Source organism: Ambystoma mexicanum, chromosome 9 (genome assembly GCF_040938575.1).
Source record: "Ambystoma mexicanum isolate Mex_15411 chromosome 9, UKY_AmexF1_1, whole genome shotgun sequence".
NCBI lineage: Eukaryota > Metazoa > Chordata > Amphibia > Caudata > Ambystomatidae > Ambystoma > Ambystoma mexicanum.
The window spans coordinates 1,293,936,504-1,293,963,507 of NC_090931.1; the positions used below are offsets into that span (position 1 = coordinate 1,293,936,504).

A 27,004-nucleotide genomic window follows, 5' to 3' on the forward strand; every position below is an offset into this window, starting at 1 on the left:
TTCATGGGGTGGTCTGCACCTTCACAATCTTTCCAACAAGATGACCTCACGGATATTCTTGACAAAGGCCCACAAGAGGATCCTGTGGTGCCCTTTCATAAAGCTCTTCAGAGAAAGATCATGACAAACTGGGAAACCCCAGATGTAATACCAGCAGTAAATAAAAAACTGTCTACAAAGTACAGGGTATCTTCCACAGACCCAGAGTTTTTGTCTAAACACCCATCCCCAGAAAGTCCGGTGGTACAAGCAGCATCCTCTACCGATGTCAAGACGGCTTATCCTACAGTCCCACTGGACAGGGATGATAAAAAATATGATGCTATGGCAAAGAAAGTCTTTTCAGCATGTAGCATGGCGTTAAAGTCTGTTAATGCTACTTGCACCCTTGCTAGGTTCAGCCATACACTTTGGGAGTGTGCTTCTACAGCGGCTGACTGCATCCCGGAGGGAGAAGAAAGGGATGCGTTCCTGAATATTATACAGGACGGTAAAGACGCTATGTGCGAATCCCTCCAGACGGGCATTGATTCGGCTGACAGTATCAGCAGAGCAATGGCGGCAAGTACATCAACCAGGAGATTCGCTTGGTTGAGAAAGTCGGGTTTTGCCCCAGATGTGCAAGCCAGGCTCTTGAACATGCCATTCGATGGCTCTTCTTTGTTCGGGAAAAAGGCGGATGACAGTTTAGAGAAACTGCAAACTTCAAAAGCAGCAGCAAAATCCCTAGGAGCTGCAATCCGTCAGACTCCTTTTCGTCCCACAGGAACCTCTGCGAGGGGCAAGTCCTTTCGCTTCTACTCCGCATTCGGAAGAGGTAGAGGACGACCGGCTCAAAGGGGTCAAAGAAGAACTACCCGAGGTGGACGGGGTAGATATTCAAAAGCCGCAGCAACAGCAGGTGCCTCTTTACCATCGGCATCTGCATCAGCCGCCCCAAAACCACTCTGAGGACTCCCCTCACAGGACACCTGTAGGAGGCAGGTTGACTCAACATCTGGCGGTATGGCAGGCTATCACGTCAGATGCTTGGGCATTGGAAACAGTTGCCCAAGGTTACTGCCTGCCTTTCCTACGTATACCTCAGAGTCATCCACCGGGGATCAGCTCTCAGAAAGCTCCAGATCCGCTCCTCTTGCAGGAAATTTTGGACCTGCTAGAGAAAGGTGCCATAGAACCGGTACCTGTAGCGGAGAGGAACAAGGGCTGGTACTCCCCTTATTTTCTCATTCCGAAGAAAGACGGAGGACTGAGACCCATCTTGGACTTGCGAGAATTGAACAAATTCCTCAGAAAAGACAAATTCAAGATGGTCACTCTTTCTCAGATCCTCCAGGCCCTTCAGTTCCAGGACTGGTTGGTATCTCTGGACCTTCAGGACGCTTATTTCCATGTGCCTATCCATCTCAAACACAGGAAATACCTGAGGTTCGCAATTGGCAACTCTCACTATCAATTTCGAGTGCTGCCTTTTGGGCTGACCAAGTTAATGTCGGTAGTGGCTGCAAGTCTAAGGAGGGAAGGGATTCACGTCTACCCCTACCTGGACGATTGGCTGATCAGGGCTGTTTTTCCGGAACAAGCTCAGATCCAGCTAAATCACGTGTGCCACTTCCTTCACAGACTGGGCTTCTCCCTCAATTTAAAGAAGTCACAAATGATACCATCGCAGAGACTCCAGTTCATAGGAGCGATCCTGGATACTTCCCTGGGAAAAGCCTTGCCACCAGAGGTGAGGGCTCAAGATATTCTACAGATGGTTACCAAGTTCCAGCATGCCCAACGTCTCCCAGCCTTCGACTTTTTGAGGTTGCTAGGCCTCATGGCATCCTGCATTTTCCTTGTGCCAGAGGCTCGCCTGAGAATGAGATCCCTCCAGTGGGCACCGAGGACTCAGTGGTCACAATTCTCAGGGAGAATGACAGATCTTCTTCAGGTTCCCGGCAGGGTGGCTCGAGACCTTCAGTGGTGGGCCTGTCAGGAGAACATTCTGAAAGGAGAACAGTTTTGGCAACCCTGGCCGGAGATAACAGTAGTCACGGATGCCTCACTCACGGGGTGGGGAGCCCAAGCCAACGACTTGACCATCAGCGGTCATTGGTCTCCATCGGAGTCCAGACTACACATCAACCTGTTAGAGCTGAGAGCCATCAGACTTGCGCTGAAGGCGTTCCTGCCAGCTGTACAAGGGAAGAATGTCCTGATAATGACGGACAACACGGTGGCCATGCATTACCTCAACAAAAGAGGAGGCGTAGGATCACTTCCCCTGTGCAGAGAGGCGATGCAGCTCTGGTTTTGGGCAATCCAAGAAGGAATCTCTCTATCGGCAGTTCACCTAGCCGGAGAGAAGAACTTGACAGCGGACGCTCTGAGCAGGCAGAACACAGTCTCCCACGAGTGGGAGCTAGCTCAGGAAGTCCTTCAAGAGATCTTCGCCCTTTGGGGAACCCCTCAGGTAGATCTGTTCGCCACCAGCCTAAACAGGAAATGCGACCTGTTCTGCTCAAGGGAATTTCCCCCGAGAGGAGCTCTGGGAGACGCGTTCATAGTGGACTGGGAGTTTCCGCTTCTGTACGCGTTCCCACCGGTCCCTGTCATTCCTCAAATGATCAGGAGGTTGAGAAGATTCCGGCGAACCATGATCCTAATTGCCCCGGATTGGGCCAGGAGAACGTGGTACCCGGACCTTCTAGACTTGTCCATCTGCCCTCCAATTCGACTTCCACTCAGAGATAACCTACTCTCACAGAAGGGAGGTCAGGTTCTCCATCCAGACATCAAAATCCTCAACCTTCACGCTTGGCTTCTGAAAGGCTGAGGTACAAGGATTGGGACCTCCCTGATGATGTTATGGAGGTGTTGCTTTCGGCAAGGAGGCCAGCAACAAAGTCTTTATACCGCTGCCATTGGAACAGATTTTGCAGCTGGTGTAGAGAACAGAATATCGACCCATTTTCATGTGGTACACCAATGGTTTTGTCCTTCCTACTATTTTTGGCAAATTCAGGCCTTCAAATTGGCACCATTAAGGGCTATCTCGCAGCGCTATCCATCTTTAAGCGTACTGCGGAAGAACCATCCTATTTCAAATTACCCTTGGTAATACAGTTTCTAAAGGGGTTAACCAATGTTTATCCCCCAAGACCATTCCAAGTTCCCCTATGGGATTTAAACTTAGTACTAACTTTCCTGATGGGTACACCTTTCGAACCTCTCCATTCTTGTTCGTTAAGATTCCTTACCCTTAAAACTGTTTTATTAATAGCACTTACATCTGCTAGAAGGGTGAGCGAATTACAAGCTCTTTCTTGTAAACCCCCTCATACAATCTTTCACAAAGACAAAGTTGTCCTGCAAGTGAAGCCTAATTTCCTCCCAAAGGTGGTTTCTGAATGCCATATCACTCAGAAGATTACCCTACCATCTTTCTATCCTCCTCCTCACCCGGGGAAAGAGGAAGAGAGGTTACACAGGCTAGACCCTAGGAGGGCTTTAAGTTTTTACATTAGTAGATTAGCCAGGATAAGACAGGCAGACCAGCTGTTTGTAGGTTACACAGGTCACAAGCTGGGGTTACCAATAACTAAGCAGACCATTTCCAGATGGATCATTCTAGCCATTCTGGAATGTTATAAACTGGCAGGGAAAGAGCCCCCTCAAAACCTTAGGGCTCATTCGACCAGAGGTATTGCAGCTTCATCGGCCCTCAAGAGGCGTGCCGGTTAAAGACATATGTGCGGCCGCTACATGGTCGTCTGTCCATACCTTTACACGTTTTTACAATCTGGATTCCTCCTCCAGTCAAGAGACTAGGTTTGGAAGGGCTGTACTGCATTCTATTCATCAATAGAAGACAGCGTGAAGTCAGTACTCCCTCCTCCGAATATAGAATACTGCTATGGGAGCCTATCTAAGATGAGGAATACGTCGGAGGACACAATCCCTTCGAAGAACAAGTTACTTCTTACCTTGTAACGTTCTTTCGACGGGATGTTCCTCCGACGTATTCCTCATCAACCCTCCCATCCATCCCTGCAGTTCTACTTCCCTTGTTGCAGCTTACGCTCCTTCAGGGTGATTAGTTAGTCCAGAAAGTATTATTGTGGGCTACAAAACGGAACTGAGCAACGGACGCTGCGCGCGGCCTTTATAGGCAGGATGACGTCGACGTCCATACGGCGGCTGTCGAGGGACATCGACTCGGAGGACGTCGACGCGCAGCGCCCTCTAGAGAAAAAATTTTCCGAGGCCAGCAGAGCTGGAAGGAGATATCTAAGATGAGGAATACGTCGGAGGAACATCCCGTCGAAAGAACGTTACAAGGTAAGAAGTAACTTGTTCTTTTGTCCCGTGGCCTGGTCGGAAGCCTGATTGGCAGAGGCCTAAAAGGTTGTGGGTCTCCAAATATTTTTGTACTTGTAGGTACTCAACTATGTCCATTGATTTTCAAGAGAAATGGCACCGTGGTGATTGGCCGGTAGTTAATTTTAGGGTCTAGGGTTGTTTTTGTTAGCAAGGGGAGCACCCATGCTTCTTTCAAGTTCTCTGGTACGTTGCTGGTGTTGAAGGAGTTGTTGATAAGATTTGTGATAAATGGTGCAATTTTCTCAATAGTCTTTGATGATGGTTGCAGGGAAGATGTCACCTTGACATCTGGATGGCTTTAGGCCTTTGATGTTTTAGCGTTTCTGTAGTGGAGATAGGGGTGAATTCAAATCTGGGGATGGGGTTGGGAGTGGGCAGATCAGGTTGCACATTTGCTGGGGCAAGCTTAGTTGATTTGGCTTTAATTTTATTATGAAATGGGCGACTTTGTTGCAAAGTGCATTTAGGATGTTAGTGCACCAGGTAAGGTCCTTGGTGCAATGGTCTGGGGTGGGGGCAGGTGATTCAAGGTCCCGAAGTATGGTGAAATGTTATTTGGTGTCAGTTGTCATTCTCGATTCTCGTATTGTAGTTGTTACTCTTTGCGTGGATGGTGACGGTCTTGTATTCAGACGCAGAGGAGTTGAAAAGACGTTTGTTTTCGTCAGTGGTTTTTTCCAGGTGTTCTCTGCTGTTATTTTGGCAGTGGAAAGGTTTTTTAGGTTGCTGGTGAACCATGAGTTGGCGTGGGCGATAGGTTTAGGTTTGCGAAGGCCTAATGGGACCACTTTATTGATAGCCTCTTGTAAGGTTTGGTTATAGAGCGTTACTAGGTTGGTAGGGTTAATAGTGGTGTTTACCTGAGTGATGATTGGGAGTAGTAGGGGAAGTATGTTGTCTGGTGTGATGTTCTTCTGGTTTCTTGTGAGAGCCGCTGGGGAAGGTTGCAGTGGAATATTGGGCTTGAATGAGAAACTGATATTGAATTGGATGATATGGTGGTCTGACCACGGGCATGGTGAGTTCGCTAGGATGTTGGTTAGCTAACCAGTCTAGCGTACGTCCTTTGTCATGGGTGGGGCTTGTGATTCTGAGGGTAAAGCCTTGTGCTTGTTTAGTGATGGCAGTGGTGGTAGCCTTGGAGTCGAACAGGTCGTTCAAACCAAGGTTGCAATCTCCCTGGATGATGATTTTAGATCAAGGTTTGGTATTAGTGGTGAGAAGGGAGACTATATCTTCCTCAAAGGATGTCAGAGGGCTGGGCGGTCTGTAAATGAGGTGGATGTTGAGGGTGGAGGTGGCTGAGAGTGAGAGTTTGAACGAGATAACTTCACCGGATGGGAAGGATTGGCTGGTGGTGGTTCTTATCTAGATGTTGTTTTTGACAATGAGTGCCAATCCCCCTCCTTTAGAGCCAATTCCATCTTTCCTGAGGATAGTGTATCCTTCAGGGATGGCAATGGAAGAGGATAGGGCCGGTTGCTGCATGGAGGCAGGTTTCGGTGATTGGTAGGAAGTCAAGGTCTAAGGAGGTGATCAAGTTGGTCAAATCTAATGCATGAGCCAGGAGGGATCTAGCATTGATGAGTGCCTTTGATGTTAGATAATGAAGGTGGTAGTTCATTGTTCCTCAGGTTAGCTGGGGGCTTTTCAGGCTTACCCTTTTTTTGTATCCCACAATATTTGGCGTGGGAGGTTCATAATCGTGTTCTATGAGCTCCAGAGTTTTCAGTTCATTGGTGGTCATGGGTGTCTTTTATGGGTCCAAAGGAGGCGGGAATGGCCACGTCTTGGGAAGAAGGTGGAAAGGGGGAATGTCTCTGGAGTCAGGGAGCACACGTGCCATTTGCATAAGGCTTTTTACTTTGCAAGTTGAGTTTGGGAGGCGATTGTGTGGTTCCACCGTGGCATGGTGCTCTAGGTGTACTAATCCTGATTAGGTGGTAGTCTGAAAGATGTCTACTAGCTGGAGGTGGTATAAGACTAGGCTTATGGGGGAGAGCCCCAGTAAGACTTGATTGCAGTTGTTGGGTGGGGGCTTGCAGTTGCCTGCCTTGTCCAATGGAAGCCTCCGAGTACAGAGTACAAGTGGTATGCCGTGGAGGGAGAGGCTGTCTGTGACTTTGAGTGGTCAGACATGGAGCGTGGTGGGAGTGCAGTTAGATACGACATTTAATGGACAGGCGTGGTTTGAATCATAAGCCCATCTAGGTTAGGCATACAACAGTCATGCAATGGGTGCAATGAAGGCGAAGCACGATGTAAGCATTGAGTAACTCCGATTTGCAATAGTCAAAAGAAATGCGTATAAGCGTATGCACATATAGCTTTGAATTTCAGTAGTCGGGCAAGAAGTGAACATAAACATAGCACATCTAGCTTTGAATTTCAGTGGTCTGGCAGGAGGTGAGCATAAACATAAGCATATTTAGCTTTGAATTTCAATGGTTGGGCAGGTGGGAGCGCAGCAGAATTCAACAGTGAGCATATTTAGCTATGACTATCATCAGTCCTGCACGGATCACAATACAAGCGTGATTATTCACGAAAAGTAATGTTCTGAAATGTATTATTCTATCGGCGGGTGTGTGTGACAGACTTTGTTATGCTGCTCGGGGGCATGGAAGTGTCTTGCATCGGATTGTCTTAGCCGTGTTTGAGGAGGCAAGGCAGTTTGTTGTGCAGTGCAAGCGCGGGCAACCGTTGGGGGCTTCTGATCGGTTTTGACTCTCGACGGTGGTGTGTAAGTCTAGTTCCGTTGTTGGGTGGATGGTAATGCAGCCGGAGTGAGGTGGCTTGAATTTAGTAAGGATGAAGGGCGGTGGGGATCAGCGGCAATGTTTCAGCTTAATTATATTACTGTGCTTCCGCCGTGCTCGTACAGGGGCCTTGAGCGTGGGCCTTTGGTGGGGGCCAGCGTTCGCCTGCCGGATCCCTGATTGGCCTGATTAAGCAGATGGGCAGCCAAACAGAGGGGCGGCAGGCTGCAATATTGCAGGAAGACTTTCAAACTGGAAGGCGCAACATCCATTTTGGAGAGGGTTTCTCTCCAGATCATAACGTAGATGTGAAGGAAACTAGTGCAAACCACGGTTAGGTATGCTTAATTCACAGGGTGGTTGTGCATCACATCACAGCACAACAAATGTATAATAATCAGATGGATTTGGGGGACATTTTAAATCTTCGATCTGCAGTTTTCTGCCCGGGAGGGCTTACCTTAGTATAAGTTGCCAGGACATCCGTGACTCCAGTCACGTGTTGCATTGGCGGTGAGCAGTGGCTTCCAGGCTGCCATGCCATATGGCATTAATAACACGCCTGTACACAAGTGTTTCTAGGTGTGACAAGACAAAGAGGGGGAAACAAAAGAAGAACAAAATAACGATCTTACTAGGTGTTGTCATTCAGATCGCGCAAGTGTAGGGAAGAGGGAAGGAGAGAAGTGCTAGGGGGAGGGGGAAGTGCAGCTAATTCACAAGTGCAGCAAGCAGGTGGCTCATAAGTGCAGAGAGAAGGGACTGTCGGGTTGCAGGTAAGTGCTGGGGAGCCCCAAGGCAGAGTGAGGGCAACCTGGACATACAGGAGCCCGGGCCCAAGTTCAGAGGGTGACCAGTGCGCCGAGCAGTCGGGTGCATCAGCAGGGGAGAGGAAGAGAGAAAGCGGAAGCAAAAAGGAAGGTCTTGATTTGCTTCCGGAACTGGAGGTGGTTCTGCTCAAGTTTGAGAGAGTTAAGGAGGATGTTCTAGAGGGAGGCCACAGCTCAGGAGATAGATCTGCCCCCAACTCTCTTCTTGGAGAAGCGTCTGACCCTCAGAGAGTTGGAGTTGGAGGTGGATGAGTTTAGTGCTGGAGAAGGAAGATTTTTTGGAAGAGAAAGTTGAAGGTAAAGCGGTCCCAGACCCCAGAAAGCCTTGTGGATGATGCAAAAGTTGATCCTTGCAGCCACGGAGAGCCAGTGAAGATATCGGAGTTGGAGAGATACGATCCCTGGGCTTGAGGCCAAGGACAAGTCTTGCAGTCCTCTTACAGGTCCTGTAATGATAGCTTGGTGACATCAATGTTTGCCCAATGAGCTCTGCTAGTGTCATTCCTCCATTCCTGTATTTGTAATATGTTGGCCGTCATAATACAATTCTGGAGGATGGGAAACCCCAGGACCCCATTGTGTTAGAGTTGGAACTGCCTGCTCACCCACAGTTTGAGATACAAATCTCATCATCTTTTGATGAATTACCTAGATAGAAGATCTTGGAACTATGACTGCACGGGCTAGTGTGTGGTAAAGGAGTCTGGGGATGCCGTTCATTTTTATGGCTGTAATGTGACTTATCCAAGAGATCTCCTGATTCTCCCATCTCAATAGGTCATCTCAAAAATTCTGAAATAGGGCAGGAAAGTTGGTCTAATATAATGTTTTAAAGGTCAGTGTCAACTTAACTCCTAGATAGTCAAATTCACTATTGCTCAAACTCCCCTACTTCTATCATTAAGAATGGGAGCGTTGTTTGGGTTTGCAACGTAATCATTAAGATGTATTTGGCATAAAGAGTGGCCTTGTGCTCGATGCGATCTTTGGGAATATCTCGGATCTTCGGGTTGGACCGGATCCGGTTAAACAAGGGTTCCATTATTAGAGTGAACATTAAAGGGGATAATGGGCAACCTTGCTGTCCCCCTCGAGATCAGGCTATAATGTGAATAGTACCCATTAATGCAGATCCTTGTTTTGAAGAATTGTTTTAACAGGTCACGACTCGGTCCGAACCCAAATGCCCAAAGTGTTGAGGCGATGAACCTCTATCGAAGGCCAAGACCTTCACATAAATCTTGCTATCTGTTTTAAAGAAAGAGATTGCGCGATAAAAGTCACACAAGGTGAAATTCTTACTGTGTTTGAGGATCAGGGAAACCAAAGATTCCCCCATAGACACCATCACCTCCCTAGTTTTGATAAAGAAATTAAGCAATGAGTTGAGGGGGATAACCAGCAGGAACTTAAATGTTGTATACAATACGGGCATGAACCCATCTGGGCCAAGGACCTTCTGGTTGAGGAGCAAGTTAATTGCCATTACTGTTTCCTCTGAAATAAGGGGAAGCTCTAGTTGGTCGAGAAGCACCAGAGAAAGCTTAGATGAGTCTAGATAATAGTCATGCACTTCAAAATGTAGACTCTCAGTAGTCCTCAGTAGCGCATACAATTTTGAGAACGTGTTGGGTTTCGCAGCCTCCATGAATCGAAGGGTACCACGTTCATCCCCAATGTATGTAATAGTACTGTTTTGTACGTAGCAGGGCGGTGGCCATGTTTGTCGCCATTAGCGTTTCCCTATTTGATCTCCCTAGTCTTAATTCCCTGTGGGCCTTTAAGGAATTTGTTTGGGTGTGAACCAATTATCACTCAAGCATGCCTCCTCTTTTCCAATAAAGCAAGATGCTTGTTTAGCTATCAGTAGTGCTACGTCCCAAGCTTAGAAAGGTTTGTAAAATGCTTAGTGAGCCCATCCAACAGGCATTCTAAAGGTTCTCAGCACTTCTCTCCTTCAAAACTCCTGAATGGCACAGGGCCTAGTAAGATTGTTGTTTTGTCCTCCTTCAGTTTTACCCTCCTTGTCTTGTCGCACAGGCGCGTTATAAATGCCATATATCAAAGCCTCAAGGGTTGGGAGGAGTGCTATTAAAAATGCATGTATGATATGATATGATATGGCTTTTGTAACGCGCCTATACACAAGTGTTTCAAGGCGCGACGAGGCAGGGAGGTGGGAACAAGGGGGAGACAGACAACGATCCTACTAGGCCAGGTGTCATTCAGATCGCGCAAGTGTGGGGAAGTAATTGTTGTACAGGAAGTGGAGGGAGACTGAAGTTACAGGGTGGCCAATTGGGGTTCCTTTTAAAAGGAGAAATCTCCCCTTAGTGTCTTTCAGTCCTTCATTTTTAATAAAGGGGTTTGCTCTCGCAATCAGGATTGCGATGCCCCTTTTTTTTTAGTCATGGCCAAGGCAAAGTATTGCTTAAGTAAGACCCTACACCCAAGTCTTACTTTCATCCTGTGGGATCAGTTGCGTTTCCTGTATCATAACAATATTAATATTGGATGCCTGGAGTCTCCTCAACATCAACCTCCTCTAAACTGGAGAGTTCAATACTAAGTCATTAAGAGTTGCTATTTTAAACATCTCCATCTCAGTCATCAAGACCTAAACTGTAGAAAGATAGGCAATCCGATTGAAACAGACCCAATGGTTAGTGAGTGACCTCTATGTGCCAGCTCAAGGAAGTCAGTTTCCCCATTACATCACTTATGCCTAAAACATGCACCTTGTGTAAAATGTGTAAACACTTAGCAAAACAAAGAACAAATCCCTCCCCCACCCCCACCAAAGCAATACCGTTATCCCCACTCCCCCACCCCAAACTCTACCAAAAAGAACCAACTAATGACTTTCACCAACTAGGCCTTAGGTGTAGTGTGGGCTGGGCTTGCACCATGCCATAGCCAGACCAAGGGCATCAGCCTTAAAGCAAGACATGTCAATGTTTGACTTGATCCCGGCGAGGCCAACCCCTTGCCTTCTGAAGTCCAATTGATGAGGAAGAGTGACTTTGCAACAAAACATTGAGTGTCACCCATGCCAGCTTCACAATCCACAGAGGTAACCATTTCAGTTGCATCTTTGCATTAAGGGGCTGTCCCCCGAGGAGTGTGAGGGGTATCCCGGAAGCCAACTGGTTCCCTGGGGCTTCGTGCCAATGTGACCTTGTGACTTTGGACAAAACTCCACTCTGGGATGGACGTCCTACAGGTTGGTTATCCTCCCTGGCTGATGTAGAGGGTGAGGAAGAACGTGAGGCCGGGTTCAGCAGGAGCATTACTTCCTGCATTGATGCAACCATTTTCTGTTCTCCATCGAGGATGCTAATTACTGCACGTGGAAACCCTGAATGGTATTTTAGGGCCTTCTCTCGCAGCCAGGATGTAAAATGGCAGAAGGCCCTTTTTTTGGCCAACGTGGATGTGGCACGCAGGATTATTTCAGAGCCTCTAAACGACTTTTGAAGTTGCTCTGGCAGCAGCCATAATGTCCTCCTTTATGCGATATTAGTGAACCCTGGTTAGTACATGTGGAATCAACTTAAGAAAAAGTGGAAGAATGCACTCTGTGGGTTCGGTGTAGCTCTGTTTCTTTGTCCCTTGGCCAGCGAAGAAGAAATGTGAACAGGTATGTGTTGCTTCACCTCTTCACTGAGTCCTCCTGAAGCAGAAGTAGCGAGGAACTACAGGCCTCCAGCTCTGCATATGTTGCTTCTCTTCGACGTCTTCACTGAGTCCTCCTGCAGCAGAAGTAGCGAGGAACTACTGGCCTCCAGCTCCTCCACCCTGTTGGTCAGTTCTGAAGGCTTGTATGTGTATTCATTCGCATGTGATGTGATGCATCAATGAGTGTTTCAGCTGAGCACATTTGCTTATCAATTGCAGCCACCTTCTGTATGCACTCCCTCACCAAGCCCTGTAATTCTTACTTTATTTCGAATAATATGCAGGAGGTCTGATTTTGTGACGGGTGTAGACATGCAAGTCTGTTTCCGAACAAGAGTGGGCTTGGGCTTCTATGAGGAGCTCTGACTTTTTGGTATTTTCTTAATTTTGTATACGGGCCAGCACATGTCCCACAATTTTTCTGTTTTTCAGTAGACATTCTAGTCTGCACTGCCAGGCTGCAATATAAGGGATAGTCGGGACCAGCAGCCTGTAGTGAATGGTCCAAGTTCCAATGCGGCGATGGCAACTCGACCAACCTGGATAAAAGAGCAGATCCTCATTCCCACGCTGCGCACAGAACCAGTTCCTCCCTGCGCCAGTGAAGGGTGATCCACCCCACATTGTGAATGTTGCGCCTCGTTGAAGTGTGTTGATGTGAGTTCAGTTACTCTGCCACTAATCGTGGTAAGTCAGGCATATGTGGCAAGCAGGGGCGGTTTGGAGGCAATGGGTGCCAGTAGGTTATATGTCTGGGGTCTGGGGGGTGGTAGGGTGTGGGTGCTTGCATAGAGCATGTAAGCCCCAGTGCTCCGCTTAGCTACGCTCCATGCAAAGGTATTTTTCTCCACCTATTTTCAAGAAGATTATGCAAGAACTGCTGTTGTATTCTGTATCTTGTCCTCTTGTCTGGAGTCAAAGAAGCACATTTGCAGGTGTGGCTAAAACGAGCTTGCTCTCTTGCAGACCCAATGCGCACAAATTTTAGAATAACTAGCCTATCGGCAGATCAAAGCAACATATTGCGATTCTGATTGGTTCATTGTATCTCAACTTTGTTCACTGATCGGCGAGCAGGCGTTGCACATTGTGCAAGTTCTACTGGTAAGGGTGGTCAGCAGCAGCAGCAGAGGGTTCATTGTATTTTTTGCCACCTTTTGGCGTTAGAGCCAGAGGGTGGATACTGGCAGTGGTTTCCACCAGGGCTGCGTAGAGGATGCCGGAGTAGGCAGCTGTGGGTAGGGTGACCTACGTTATAAAATGGTTTTGCAGGACACTTTAAATGTGGTAGCGCATTAGAAGCAGCCTGCAGTGTGCACGGTTCCATATGGTGTCATTCGCGCACCCCACCCCCTCTACTTTATTGGCTAACATTAGTGTTAGATGTTAACATCTAAACAGCACAAAAACATAATACAACTGTAGCACCTTTATGCATGCGTGCAGGACACTCATTTGTTAGAGCTGTGACCAGGCCCTGCAGGGCAAAATATATGTAAACATCCAAATGCACATATGTGTCGACACCAGCATAAGTGAGTTCACAGAAAGGGCACTGCAAAAAGCATCATCAGTTTTTAAAACTTACAGGCACCATGGGAAATTACATTACAAGAAGTTGCCATGAGTAAGTTCAGTGGAAAATAACTGTGGTGTGAAATACATGAATAACACTATTCATATTATGATTTATTGCAACTATATAGTCCTTAAATCATGAGTGAGGATTTGTTTGTAAAAGCACATACTAATATAGTAACATAAGCTATGAACTGACAGTGACATAAAATGGTTTGCCCAGGATCACACACATTGGTTAGTGGGTTAAAATGGGATACGAGCCATGGGAGCAGTTGACCACATATCTTCCCAGGTTTAGTTGATATAAATATTTATTAAGACTTTGTAAATAGAAATACCTTCAAAAGAACGCACATAATATGATAACCTAGCATGCCATAATAAACTAACCTTACACTATATAAAAATGGCTTTAGCTTTATTTGCCCCATCCTGCATGCAAGGTCACAGTAGCACCATGCAAAGTAGTGTGAGCCAAAACAATCTCATTTGGGTGTTAAAGCCATAGCCTTATTTTACACAGCATGCTGCATTACGCACCATTCCCATTTCTCATCACCTCCATCCTCATTTCTTAAAAGTCCCTGCTAATAGTCAGAGTCCCTCGTTCTCCAGCATGGAGTCTTATATGGATTCACATGCTCATGAATTTTCCCTGTTGTCAGTCTGGGAATCCGTTTAGCTTTCAGCTCAAAACTTTGTTGCTTATATAGCCTATTGCTGTCACTTTGGGTCATACTATCCCAGCCAATGACCTCCGTCCTCCCCAGCTCCACCTCTAGTGGCCATCTTCAGATTTTTACAGCACGTTTCGTGTCGAGAGTCGTCGAGTTTTGTGCCTTGAATTTCTCATTGAATTTTGCCTTTTTTTTATTAACTTTTTTCCATCAGTCACCCTGTGTCTTGTGGCAACGGGGACTTGTTGCCGGTAGCAATCCCATGTACATCAAATCTCAATTTGGCTTACTACATGGAGTATGGCAGACATATCGAAGAAGATCCTCTTCAGGGCCTGTTAGAGATGTTGACTGAGGAACATCTCTGTGGAAGATCGCCATCAGACGTGCATCTACTTCATTCATTCAGATCACCATGCGGATGGATGACAAAAAGGTAAAGCTGTGCCACGCTCAGACTTCGCTGATGAGCGCCGCAACTGCGCCGTCTCCGTCAACTGGGTAATCTACGACCACGCAGACGATCCCGTCATATGAGGGCTTGCGATCTTCAACATATTCACTGTCACTGGTCAGGCACCAAGACTCTGTCGACGAAACATAACACTTTGTCTTCCAAGTCCTTGTCGACTGCTTCATCTTCGTCCATGAAAACCCTGTTGATGACGTCCACCAAGCCAGCAGTGCCGGTTTTCGTCCCGTCGACGGCAACGGTTACTGTCTCAACTGTGACTATGACTGCTTCCAGGGTGGCCATGTCTCCCAAGACCACATCCAGCTGCAGCTGGGACTGTGCCACCGACACTTACATCACCAAGACCCCCAATGATTGCCTCCTTCTCTAGGGGATCCAATATGGAGAAAGAGTTGCCTGAGGCACTCTCCTTTTTTTACTAGACCGACCGGCCTGTGCAACCCCTCGCAGTGTTTCTGGTGAAGCCTCCCAGGGTGGCACACCCTGCTCGGTTGGTTTTGCCTTCCACTCTGTTAGATGATGATTTCCCTGAGGGTGTATTTTCGGACCCTGAAGGTTTTCATGGTGACACTGATCCCCAACCAACTCCACAGGATAAGCGGCCATCTCACCATACGAGCCCTTGGCCTCATGTCCCCATACTGGTGCCTACAGCTTCACAGGGATGTGTCAGTTGACATTTTGACCCCTCTCCATAGTTTAGTCTCAGAGATTCAGCAAAGATTTCCACCAGTGGCTCCCAACCCTCCAGTGTTTCCTGGCCCAGGGCCTGCTACAAGTCCTTCAAGAACATCCCGGCCTCGACAGACACCACCCCATCCGGATCCTGCTGTTCCACAGCAGCCACCTGTTCCACGTCCTCCTATCCTGGGGGAGCCTGATCTTACAGCTACAGATACAACTACTGACACCAACCCAAACAAGGTTGGTGCTCAGTGGACAGATGAGTAAGACTACGTGCCTGTGGAAGCCAACTTTCCAGACACAGACTTACCAGCTACAGACTCTCCTCCAGATCAGATCGGTGTCAGGAAACCATCCGTACCCACGCACTTGTCATGCTGCACTGGCGTCCATAGAATGTCCTCATTGCCCATGGATGGTTCCTCCCATGTTCTACTAAGACGTAACAGCAGGATTCATCTACGCTCCCGAGACTGCTATGGCACATTTCCCATGCTTAGCAGTTACAGCACGTCTTTTGATGCGCGTTGGCTGTTACCTTGGAAACGCTGGTACCCTGCGCATGTGTTATGAGGCACACTGCGACGGCAGAGCCGCGGTCCTCGGGTCAGGTGATTTCCTCCATTTAAGCACTGCATTAACACTGCTCTGGTGCTTCTGAATTGGTTCGCTCAGTAGCTTCTTATTGTATCCAGTGCTTTACCACGTCGCCTTGTTTTATGAATCTTTGCCTGCTTACCGGATTGTCTTGCCTTGTCCCTGGTCCTGTCTTCGAACTCCTGGTATTTGACTCAGAACTGCTTACCCGATTGTTCTTGCCTCACGTCCTGTACCCTGCCGCTTGCAGCACGCTGACTCTGACTAGTTTTCTGGATTCCTTTCCTCCCGTTCTGTACCTCACCACCCGCAAGTTGTCGCTCACATCAATCCCGATTTGGACTCCCGCCTTCATTGATAAGTTCCCGGACTAGAGACTTCCTTCAAGAGCACTTATTCCAGACTACGTAGGCGTTCTCGTGCCGTCGGGTCAGGTGGATCATCGTGCTTGGACAAGAGACTCTCCTTGTACTCCTCCACGGACCTTCCCAAGTCTTCTGTATCTTTTTTTCCTCCGTCTACCTTTGGACAGCGCCCGTTGGTAAGAACCCTGCAGCCCTTTTATTGTTTTCTCGTGTTACATTTAGCTGTCATATTAACCTGCATTGTCTGTAACAGGGGAATTTCCATCTCCGGGTTGCCACAAGGGACGCCCCTGTTTGTCCGCCACTACAGTACACAGGTCAGCTCTCAGAGTATTCCCATTATAATGTACTTGTAGTGTTTATGACCTGGTTTTGATTCTGTGCCTTTATTTTCACAGCCAGCAGTGTCCTGTGTACGTCCAACACCTTTTCCGGTTAGTAGATCCCTGTTTTGGTTTTCTTGCTCACACCAGAGGGGTACATTGGCAGGAATAATTTGTCTACTACACAATGAGTTCAATTGCCTATTCCGACACATATACCCCAGACAGAGTGTGGGATCAATTGGATCCTTTCAAGCCATGATCTTCTGGGCTACGAAGCTGTTTAACCTCATCCCTGAGGAAACCAAAAAGGAAGATTCTTTTTAACATTGAGTCATCCTGGAAGACGTCAGGCTCAGTTCCTCTACTGGATGACTTCTGGAAAGATGGCCTGATGGTAATGCAAACTCCTTACTCTGCTCCTCCCAAAAAGGAGCATTTGGAGAAGTAAGGATTTCAGAGACTGCACCCAAATGCCTTAGGACCCATCCCATGCCAGACTTGCTGGTCTCCGCGGCAGCAAGAAAAAGGTTTGCAAACACTTCTTCGTCTTGTACAGTCGCGCCAGACCAGGAGGGGAAGAAGGTAGATGCTGCTGGGAAGCGCATCACAAAGTGTGGCGTCCATGATGAAGGTCGCCAATGCCTTAGCCATTCTCTCTCGTTACAATAGAGCGCTTTGGTACAAGCTGGGCCCCTTACTTGAATTCCTCCCGGATGACAAGAAGGCAGAGGCCCTAGCCATCTTCTACGAGTGTGAGGTGGCCTGCGACTATGCGATCACTGTCGCCCTGGATGTTGCAGACTCTGGATTCCAGCAAATGGGAAATGGTGTAGCTTTACGTTGCAGAGGCTGGCTCAACACCACTAGCTTCTGCCCAGATGTGTAGGCTAGGCTAGTGGCCATGCCGTTTGATGGGGTGAAACCTCTTCGGCAAGGCAGTGGACAAATCTCTCCTGGCTATCAAGACAGACACTGAGATGGCATATTCATTGGGCATGCTTCGGATGAGGAGGCAGTCCTTTCGCTCCACTAAGGGAAAGGTCTCCACAACCTCTAAAGTTCTTATTCCAGCCTATCGTCCGCCCTCTCGATCCACCACAAAGAAGGTGTATAGAGGATGTTCGCAAGCCTACAAGGGAGGTGCTCAACATCGTTGTGCCCCATCAGCTAGGACGCCAACAGCCAAAGAAGCCTGACCCAGCCCAGGGCCTGTGCTCCCACTTTTGCACCCCGGTGGGAGACCGGCTGTCTCAATTTGTCCCTCGTTGCGCAACAACTCCCCGGACAAATGGATGCTCAATATCATCCAACATGGTCACACCTTGGATTTTCAAGACAAATGCGCTTACATCCCTCCCATCTCAAGGCAGGAGCAGCATGGGGCCCAGCTCCTCAAGGAGGTCCAAGCCATGTTGCGGAAAGGGGCAATGGAGCCTTTCCCTCGAAGACTCCGGGGGGAGAGGGGGTGGGGGGTGGGCTCCTGAGCATACTCCAGATACTTTCTGATCCAGGAAAAGTCTGGAGGGTGGAGACCCATCCTGGACTTAAGACATCTCAACAATTTCTTGACGTTCCAGAAGTTCAGGTAGGTCATGTTGCAGCATGTGCTCAAGCAGCTGTAAAGAGGGATCCTGGCATCACTGGATTTGGAGGACACATATTTTCACAATCCCATTCATCCAAAGCACGGAAAGTTCCACTGGTTTCTCGTCCAAGGAAGACACTACTAATTCAAGACACTGCCTTTCAGCCTGAAATCGGCCTGAGGGTCTTCACAAAGTGCTTAGTGCTGGTGGCAGCGTTTTCTTGCCGCCAGGGTGTCTACGTCTATACATACCTAGACAACAGGCTAATCCAGTCCCGCGCTCTTAAAATGGCAGTACGGCATACGGGTGGAAACTATCCAGACCCTAACCTCTCTGGGATTCTCCACAAATGGTCCCAAATTCTGCATAGTGCTGTTCCACAGTGCACTGTTTCTGGGTACATACTGTCACTGTCAGGTGTCTGGCACACTGTCAAATGACCGGATAAAGGCCATCCTGGGGAAGGTTCAGTGGCTGTCAGTGGCCAAGATAACAGGCCGGTCCCTCTTTGGGATGATGTCCTTGTGTATTCATCTGGTTTCTCAGTGCAGGCTGTGCATAAGACCATTTCAAGAATTCCTGGACGTTAGATGGAAACCGGTCACAGGCCCTCTCTGAAGGCGCAGAATCTGTGGCACTGGGCCATAGCTCAACAGATGATTCTTGTCCTGTTTCACCTGGCAGGATTTCAAAACACCATTGCGGACTCTCTCAGCAGGGAGCTGCAGTCCTGCCATGAGTGGGAGCTTCAGCCAGCACAGGTTTTTCATCTCTTCGAGGAGTGGGGTCACCCTGAAATAGGCCAACACCAAATGCCAAAGATTTGCCTGCAGGTATGCTCAGGCCAGGAGTTTGGGGGATGCCTTCTCGTTTCCTTGGGCGGGCCGCTTCCTGTACGCATTCCTGATGATTCCTCTGTTGCTAAGAGTGAACAACACACTCAGATGGTGTCACTGCAAGATGATCCTCATTGTTCAGGTGTGGCTCAGGCAGATCTGGTACTCCAACCTCCTCTGTCTGTCGGTAATTCCAGCCATCAAACTGCCTCCTTTTCCAGACCTGCTCTCCAGCGAAGGACGGTCAATCCTGCACCACGATCCACCGTCTGAGCATGACGGCCTGCAGCCCTAGAGTTTGGACCCTACTCGCTGCCTTCAGAATGCTGGGAAATTCTAGCCAGGGCCAGGGTTCTGTCTACGCTTGCCTGCTACAAATACAAGTGGAAGCGATTTACAGTGTGGTGCCAGTCACAGAAGAGTTCTCTACTGTGCATCACAGTGCTGCAGCTTCTTCCTTACTTGCTCTCGCTGGCCAAGTCTGCCCTTGTCCATTGTGAGGAACCTGAGGGCGTCCTCACTTCTTTTCCCCCTTTATCCTCCTCTTGGGAGGCCAGCGAAAGGCCTTTGCTTTTGGATCCTGACCCTGGGGGTGGATATGCGAGGTAGGATCCCCTGGGTGGAGGACACTTGGGGAGGGGGAAGAGGACGTCCTTAGGTGAGACATATTATTCCCCATTTCCTTTTCATAATGAACCCTCTATCCCCCAAGCCTTTGTAGGTTATAGTCAGTCCTTTTCCTCTTCTTCCCTTGAAAACCTCCCCAAGAATCACCCGTTTAGTACTGGGACGAGAAAGAGACCAACTAAACAGATGAATCCTCATTTTGTACACACACACACACACGCGCACATGTACACACACACACGCGCACATGTACACACACACACACGCGCACATGTACACACACACACGCGCACATGTACACACACACACGCGCACATGTACACACACACACGCACACGTACACACACACACACGTACACACACACACACCCTCCCCCCACCCCCTCCCACCCACCCACCCCTACGACGAGGAGTCAGCTGTGGAGGAAGCTGGGGGCAGGCAGCAGCAGCGCTCGAGACCTGAAGAGGAATGCAGAGCTGAAAGACGCTGGATGCTGGTGGCAGACTGAAGGAAGGAGACCAGCGTGACAGAGGTCAAGGACCTCGCAACAAAGCTGTAAACTCTGACCGGTGAATGAAACAAGACAGGGGAACACAGGGTTGGCAGGCGAATATGTAACGTAAGCAACAAACATTGATTTAAGTGGAATTAAGCATTTCTATGAATGCCGAATTAAATGAAAGTGAATCCAAACATTTTTGAATGCCGAACAAAATGAAAGCCAAGTACTTTTGAAGGCCGAACAAAGTGGAAGCAATTAGACACACTTATGAATAGTGAACAGAGTGAAAGCAAGTTTTGAACAATCTTGAACATTAAACTCAGCGAAAGAAAAGTTTGGGAATCTGCCTAAATACAGAGAACTGCAATATATGAGAAAACAGACATTGGATAAAGCCAACAATTGAAAATTAAAGAAATCCATGTTATATTGGCAAGAGCCAGGAGAATACAAGGTGTAACAAGTGCATGGTATCAGTTGAGAATATAGAGTGGAGTGAAAGAAAGGCGGTGAATTTGGCTGATACCACAAATTGTATTATCTGAGACAAAAGTATTGGCAAAATCAAGGGAATACCAAGAAGGGTATGATCGGAGAAAACTAACATTGGCAATAGCCAAAGGAGTTCAAGGAAAGTTTAACTGTGGCCTAGTGTTGATGGAAAAGTGGCAAGGAAGGGGTACCAATTGCATGACCTGTAATGGGTGGACCTTGGCGTCCAACAACTACGCCTAGACCAAGTGCAACCCCCACAACCCCCGGAAGGAAAAGCTAATGAAAGTACTTAAGGTAAAAGCAGTCGCACCTTGTTGATGGAAAAGCATACAAGCGAAGGGGCATTGGTTGCGTGGCCTGTAATGGGTGGACCGTGTGGTCCAACAACTGCCTAGACCGGGTGCACCCCAGTGTGGAAAAGCCCCTGAAAGCACTCATGAACAAACTTGTATTTATACTACAACACACTCTGATGTAAATTTTGAAGTTAAGAAAACTGAACTGCCTAAGTGAACTGGTGAAAAGTACCAATAGTATAAGAGTTGAGAAGTGTCCCAAGAAACTGTGTTTTGAAGAGCTAGAAGATTTGAACTCTCAGGGAAGGGAACCCCTATACTTATAAACTGTTTTGAACTTGGGGAAGAAGAAAGATAATTACAAGCCAAGAGCTGGATGAAGCTCTTAACTTTACTTTGAACACTATTCATTTTGATGCTGACATCCCTACACATTTTATACAGTTAGACGTGAGGGAAATTATAGGTTTTGGATACAGACAGACATTTGCTTTGGACTTCCTGGCACAGACTATCCTTAGTTTTCTTTAGGTAGGGAAATCCCACCTTAGCATAGGGCAAGTTAGGCCTTACTCCATCCCGCATTTTAAGTTATTAAACCTTTTGTGAACCAAACTTGAACCTGTTGTCTGTGTCTCCTTCATGATGCCTTCACACCATGCATCTATCAAGGTTCATCTGGCCGCCATATCCCGGTACATCCGTGTTTCCGGGAAGGCTTTCCCTATGGTCACACAGGATCGTTAAGGAGTTCCTCCAAAGCCTTCTTCAGAATGTTCCCTATGGTGAAAGCTCCTGCATGGGAGCTCACTGTGGTACTGTCGAAATTAATGGGGGCCCCGTTTGAACCTATGCATCGGGCCTCCTTGAAGTTTCTATCTCGGAAGACCACCTTCCTGGTGCCCATCACCTCTGCCAGGCGGGTTGGGGAAATACAGGCTCTCTCATGTAAGCCTCCATGTTTGTTGTTTCACTTAAGTGGTGGTACAAACTCATCCTTCCATTATGCCAAAGGTCCCATTGGATTTTCATTTAAATGAACCTTTAGTCCTGCCAGTTTTTTTGGAAAACCTTTCTTCACCTGCTGAACGATCTTTGCATTCACTGGACATTGCGCGTGCCTTGAAGTTCTATGTGACACGCAGGTAGGACTTTCAAAAGACTTCTCTGCTTTTCATCAGTTTTGGACCTATGGGGCATGGGAAGTCCCTGTTCAAGGCTTCAATCTCCAGGTGGCTCTCAGGTTGTATCATGCATTGCCATCAGCTGGCCAGCAGACTGTTGCCAGGCCAGCTGAGATCCCACTCCACCAGAGCCATTGCATCAACGACAGCGTTCCTCTCTGGTGTTCCCCTGCTAGATATCTGCAGGGCAACTACGTGGAGGTCTAACCACTCCTTCACGATATTTTACTGTGCCGATAGGGATTACAAGGAGGAGTCTCTTCTCTGACAAGCGATGCTTCACACATGTTTGCATGAAGTGAGTCTGTTCCTGGGGTAAGTGTATTGCTTGTATTGAGCCTTGCCACCTCCCGTGATTGTGTAAGTGTACTGCTGTGTGATCATGTTCATGTCAATCCATGTAAAACCCTATGCTGGAGAAGGTACAAGTTACTTACCTGTAACTCTTGTCCTCCAGCATGTGTCTTACCTGGATTCACATGTGAACCCTCCGCCCTTCCCCCTCTTGGCTCTTCTTGGTTCCTACTGCCACTTTACGTGCGCAACCAAATCTAAAGATGGCCATCAGGGTGGACCTGGGGAGGACGGATGTTATTACCTAGGACAGTATGACCCAAAGTGACATCAATAGGCTATATAAGGCGCATGCAGTTTTTAGCTTCAAGCCAAACTGCTTTGTATTTCGGAGTATTCCCAGCCTGATGGGGAATATTCATGAGCAGGTGAATCCATGTAAGACCCATGCTGGAGAACAAGAGTTACAGGTAAGTAACTTGTACCTTCTCATCAGCGTTGCTCCCATTGTAATGCTCTGTTGGCCCAAAGCTACATGCCCAAGCTCCAACTTTCACACAAAGGTCTGAGGGGCGCTGAAAAGGTCTTGATGAGGCCAGGTCCCCGTATTGATGTGTATTGGCCCGCATCCCGCACATATGCTCTGCGAGACGCGGGATAAAACAGGACGGTTGGTCACCCTAGCTATGGGTGTTTAGTGTCCCATTGGAGGGGGAAGCTCAATGGATCACTCCAGGGAAGATTCCACCCTCACTCACAGCCATACACATGGTCTACAAGGCTACATTGGTGGCCATGCCCACTCTACATGGGAACATAAACATCCTGAGATATGTGTTGGTCTTGTTTGGCCACTCCACTGAGTAACAGCTTGATTGCCTTACCACAGCAAGCAAGTGACGCATATCTGCACATATACTGCCAAAACTTGTGTGATTGCTCGTTTCCTGGACTTGGGTTGCTTGGGTTCTTATGTAGAGGGCACATATCCTGAGAGTTTGGGACATAATGTTTTTTTGTTGCAAGGCCAACCCTTATTTTCATGTGGTTGGCCCACTTCTGTAATGCTACAGATGTTACAGATGCTCTAAAAGTTAGGATTGAAAGCTGCTTGGTGGAAATTCCAGTGGTTGTGGTTAATTTGAAGGTTTCCACCCATCATATTTTGGTTTATAGTAACAGAATAGGGCATTTACAAACGCCAGATCGCCACCTCGTAGCCATCCATGGAAGTTAACCTACATTGTAGACCCACAAAACAATGCATTTTGGATATGCAAATTATCTGAAATGTTTGCATTTTTAGCTCCATGTAAATTGTCATTATTTTCTAGGGCAGTGCTATTTTTTATTTTGAATTTTATATTAAATGTTGCTGCCCTGAATATTTAATATTATTTAGTATGTATTAAGTAGAGCGACCTCCCTAGGATACTAGGGGTCCATGTGACATGTGTGGCTTATTAAAAGAAATTACCAATTCTACTCTTAATTTACTAGTAAAGGTTTTTTTTGTGTGCAGTTTCTAAACCTACCATAACATTGATGGTGTTTTGGTTTCACAGGTGCAAACAAACACAAGCTTGCACAGTCATGTAAACCCACCTGACAAGCTGTAGCTCACGTGTTCCTATACTAGAGAACCTACTGCAGGGATGTCTGTTTAACCAGAAGTTCACACATCGCACCCTGCTAGCTTGACTCAAACTGTCAACCCAAATTGTGTGTTTTGGCAAATTACTCTCTCAATTCTACCACTTTGCCAAAGAGTGTCATATAATAGCCCCATTACTCTTTGCCTCTCTTCCCTTATCCCCCCCCCCCGACAGCCCTCCTCCTATTCTTCCACAAGTTCCTTTTTCTCTTTGTCTCATACTCTCGCTATGCTGAAATGCCATCCTCTTCTTCCTCACAGCTAGTGAATCTTTGCCTCCTTTTATATTGGGGACAGTAAGGGCTTTGCTTTTCTGGTCCATTTCTTAGGTTTCCCTGTTCCGTATTGGCCCTGGCCCCATGGATCAACCTCCTCCCCTTGTGGATATGTCCTTCCCCTTCCTAACTCTAGGTGAGTGACGTTTTGTGATGTTTCAGTCCAGGTCCTGCGCAGGCCTGCATGCCTAAAGTCTGCCAGGGGAATTATGGTGGCTTCTTGTGTCGCCATTCCTCCTCCTTTGTAGTGATTTGGCTCTGCTCTTTGATCCTGCGTGGGTAAGTGTAAACAGCAGTCTGCATTTGCATCCTGACATTTTTTCTCCAAGAGCCAGTTTGTGATCTGTTTGTTTTCTCCCTTTGAATTGCTTGGAGCAGCAACTCCCCCTCTACGCATAGTATCCAGATTATGCATCAAGTGTTTTTCTATTGACGGTCACCTGTAAATAAACCTGTGTGTGGGTGGGATATGTAATATATGTGGCGTTTTTCCACCAGCTATTGGGTCTGCTTTGGATATCTTTAAAACTTAAATGTTTTCCTGCTTTTTACTATCCCTCATTTATTGCCTCCTGGGGTCACATCACAGAGTGGGTGGCTCTGCGTGGCCCAAGACTTCTGCAGTTACCCCATGCCACTGCCAAGTCTACTTTTGAACCAAATCTAAAATCATGGGGTTCTGAAAAACATGAGGAAAGAACCAGGACAGACCTCACCTTAAGTCGAACAGAGCTACAGAAGTTGTGAAAAAAGACTTAGGCAGCCAACAGTATAAGAAGATAAAGTCCATCACTGGAAATCAACCACAAAAAAATGTAAAGCTGACATTTTTGTAGTCCAAACAAGCGGTTTGCCCCCAGTACATTTTCGTATCTGACCTACGGCTAATGGATTGGGGCCAACTGCAGATGTATGGCCTTATTCTACCAACTGTGGAAAATATGCAAAAGTATAGATGTTTTGTGCTACGTATACAAATGTGACCTGTTGGAAAAGTATTAAAAAAGGCATGCTTAAAAGAAGTTGGCAGCGCACTAATGGTAAAAAGTGAGCAACTTTCCCAAGACCCAGACAGTTTCCCCGAGCAGACTCCTTTTCATTGCACAACGCCTGCAAGAGAACTCTGGCATGCCTGATCACTTTCAGAACATGACACTGTCATACCAGCAACAGTCGGCCTCAGAGTGATGCCCCCGTTTCCTTCCCTCAGCCTCCAAAGTCACCAGAGAATTGCATTATCACCCCCCATTTACTACTATAACCTTTGGTACCCTGAAAGTCGAACACCCAGGGCTTGGAGCATCCTCAGCCCTCTCCACACATAGCGTGCCCCCTTCAGAACTGCCTGGAGGCCCTGATCATGCAGTTCCCTATATACCCTCTATCAACTGCTGCCATTCCCTGCACATGTTTGATGCAATTATCTGCTGTAGTCCTTGCGGCCAATAGGGAGCCTCTCGACAAAGTCTGTCATCTAACTGGAAGCCCTCGACTATCTCCTACAGGTGTACTGGACATTCTTCAAAGTCTTGTGCTTCAACCACAAAGCCGCTTTGGAATGTCAAACCTAAATAGTTGACTACAATTGCAGCATCTTAAATCCCTGATGGAATTTTGTTCCACATTTAAAAGTGTTATCAGTTGTGGCACTTTAAAATAAAATGTGGTTTTAAGATTTTGTCCATCCCGACACCTAAACTGTCCCTGAGGAACTGCAACATCAGCAGGAACATCTAAAACTTAAGGAACATCCCAAAGACTGTTTTTGTCCAGGCCTTCGATCAATATTTCAGGCAACTTTTGCCCGCTCTTGCAAACGACCAATTGGAAACATTCTACCACAAATTCCCTGGTGCCCCACCTCTCAACTTCTATATGTATTATCAAAAACAATGCTTGCAGGTTTCCATGAATGTGACCTTTGTTTTGGCTTGGATTGATTTCCAAATCACTTGTCTTATCCCAACTCTTCTTTTCACCCCTTCTTCCACCATCCCTCTTTATCCCCACACACCCTTCCCCATCTCTGATCCGGCACTTTGAAGCAGTTCGGCGTGTAGCACATTATAGAACCCCAGTAAATTAATGAATGCTTAGAAGAATTGCAAGTAGGCTGAGCATATCTGATGTACCAAATAGAAGCTGCTGGACCAACCCGATTTGGCATGGGCACTCAAAAACTATTTCTGATCAAGAAGGGGGTGCACACTGTCAAATAAGTCTACCCTCCGACATAATTTCAGGATTACAGTGAACAATTATAGCTATCCCCATCAGATGGGAGCTCTTTAACCACTGATTGGAGATCAGGTTCTCTCAATGGGCATCAGAATTGTTTTGTATGTAGGATTTGCAGTATTGGCAGTTAACTATCTGTGAACAAAGTTAGCGTTACAGTGATTGAGTTTTTTTTATCAGTGTCCTAGGCTTATTTTCAAGTAGATAAATATAAAAATTAACATAGAAGGATCCCTGAGGCAGGACCCAGTGGTTGGACACTCAAGCCACTCACAGATGGAACCTACAACTCTGAGGTGGTCATGTACCATTTAAAACCTGTACTTATTTATTCATTCATAATCATGAAGTTAAATGGCAATACTCCGACAGCGTTTTGAATGAAAATCATCAATATATAATCTTTGATAAAAAATATCTGTCTTTTACCTACATCCCATCCCCTTTCCTCCATACTTACCCCATGGCACCTATACTGAAATTCAGTCCATGAGGAACTGCAACATCAGAGGGAACATCTGAAATTGAGGAACATACTAAAGACTTGTTTTTGTCCAGGCTTTCGATCCATAGGGATGAGCCCTGAGTCTTTTGCGTCTTAATATACCTTACCCTTTAAAAGTAAGCACACGCTTAGGTGCAGGAGCCGGGGCATGGCTATGCCCCACTGGCTCCT

At 47.2% G+C, this 27,004-nt stretch overlaps 1 protein-coding gene across 3 annotated transcripts in view; it reads left to right on the top strand.

Annotated features, from left to right (window-relative positions):
* ZNF148 (zinc finger protein 148) overlaps positions 1–27,004 on the top strand; it is a 569,671-nt gene that overhangs the window by 388,660 nt on the left and 154,007 nt on the right. The window contains exon 7 of one of the 3 annotated variants that reach the window (XM_069616641.1): positions 24,145–24,226. The exons of the other annotated variants lie outside the window; for them this stretch is intronic. Coding sequence (XP_069472742.1) covers positions 24,145–24,226 — 82 coding nt within the window. The remainder of the gene's footprint in view (positions 1–24,144; positions 24,227–27,004) is intronic. 3 annotated transcript variants of the gene reach the window in all.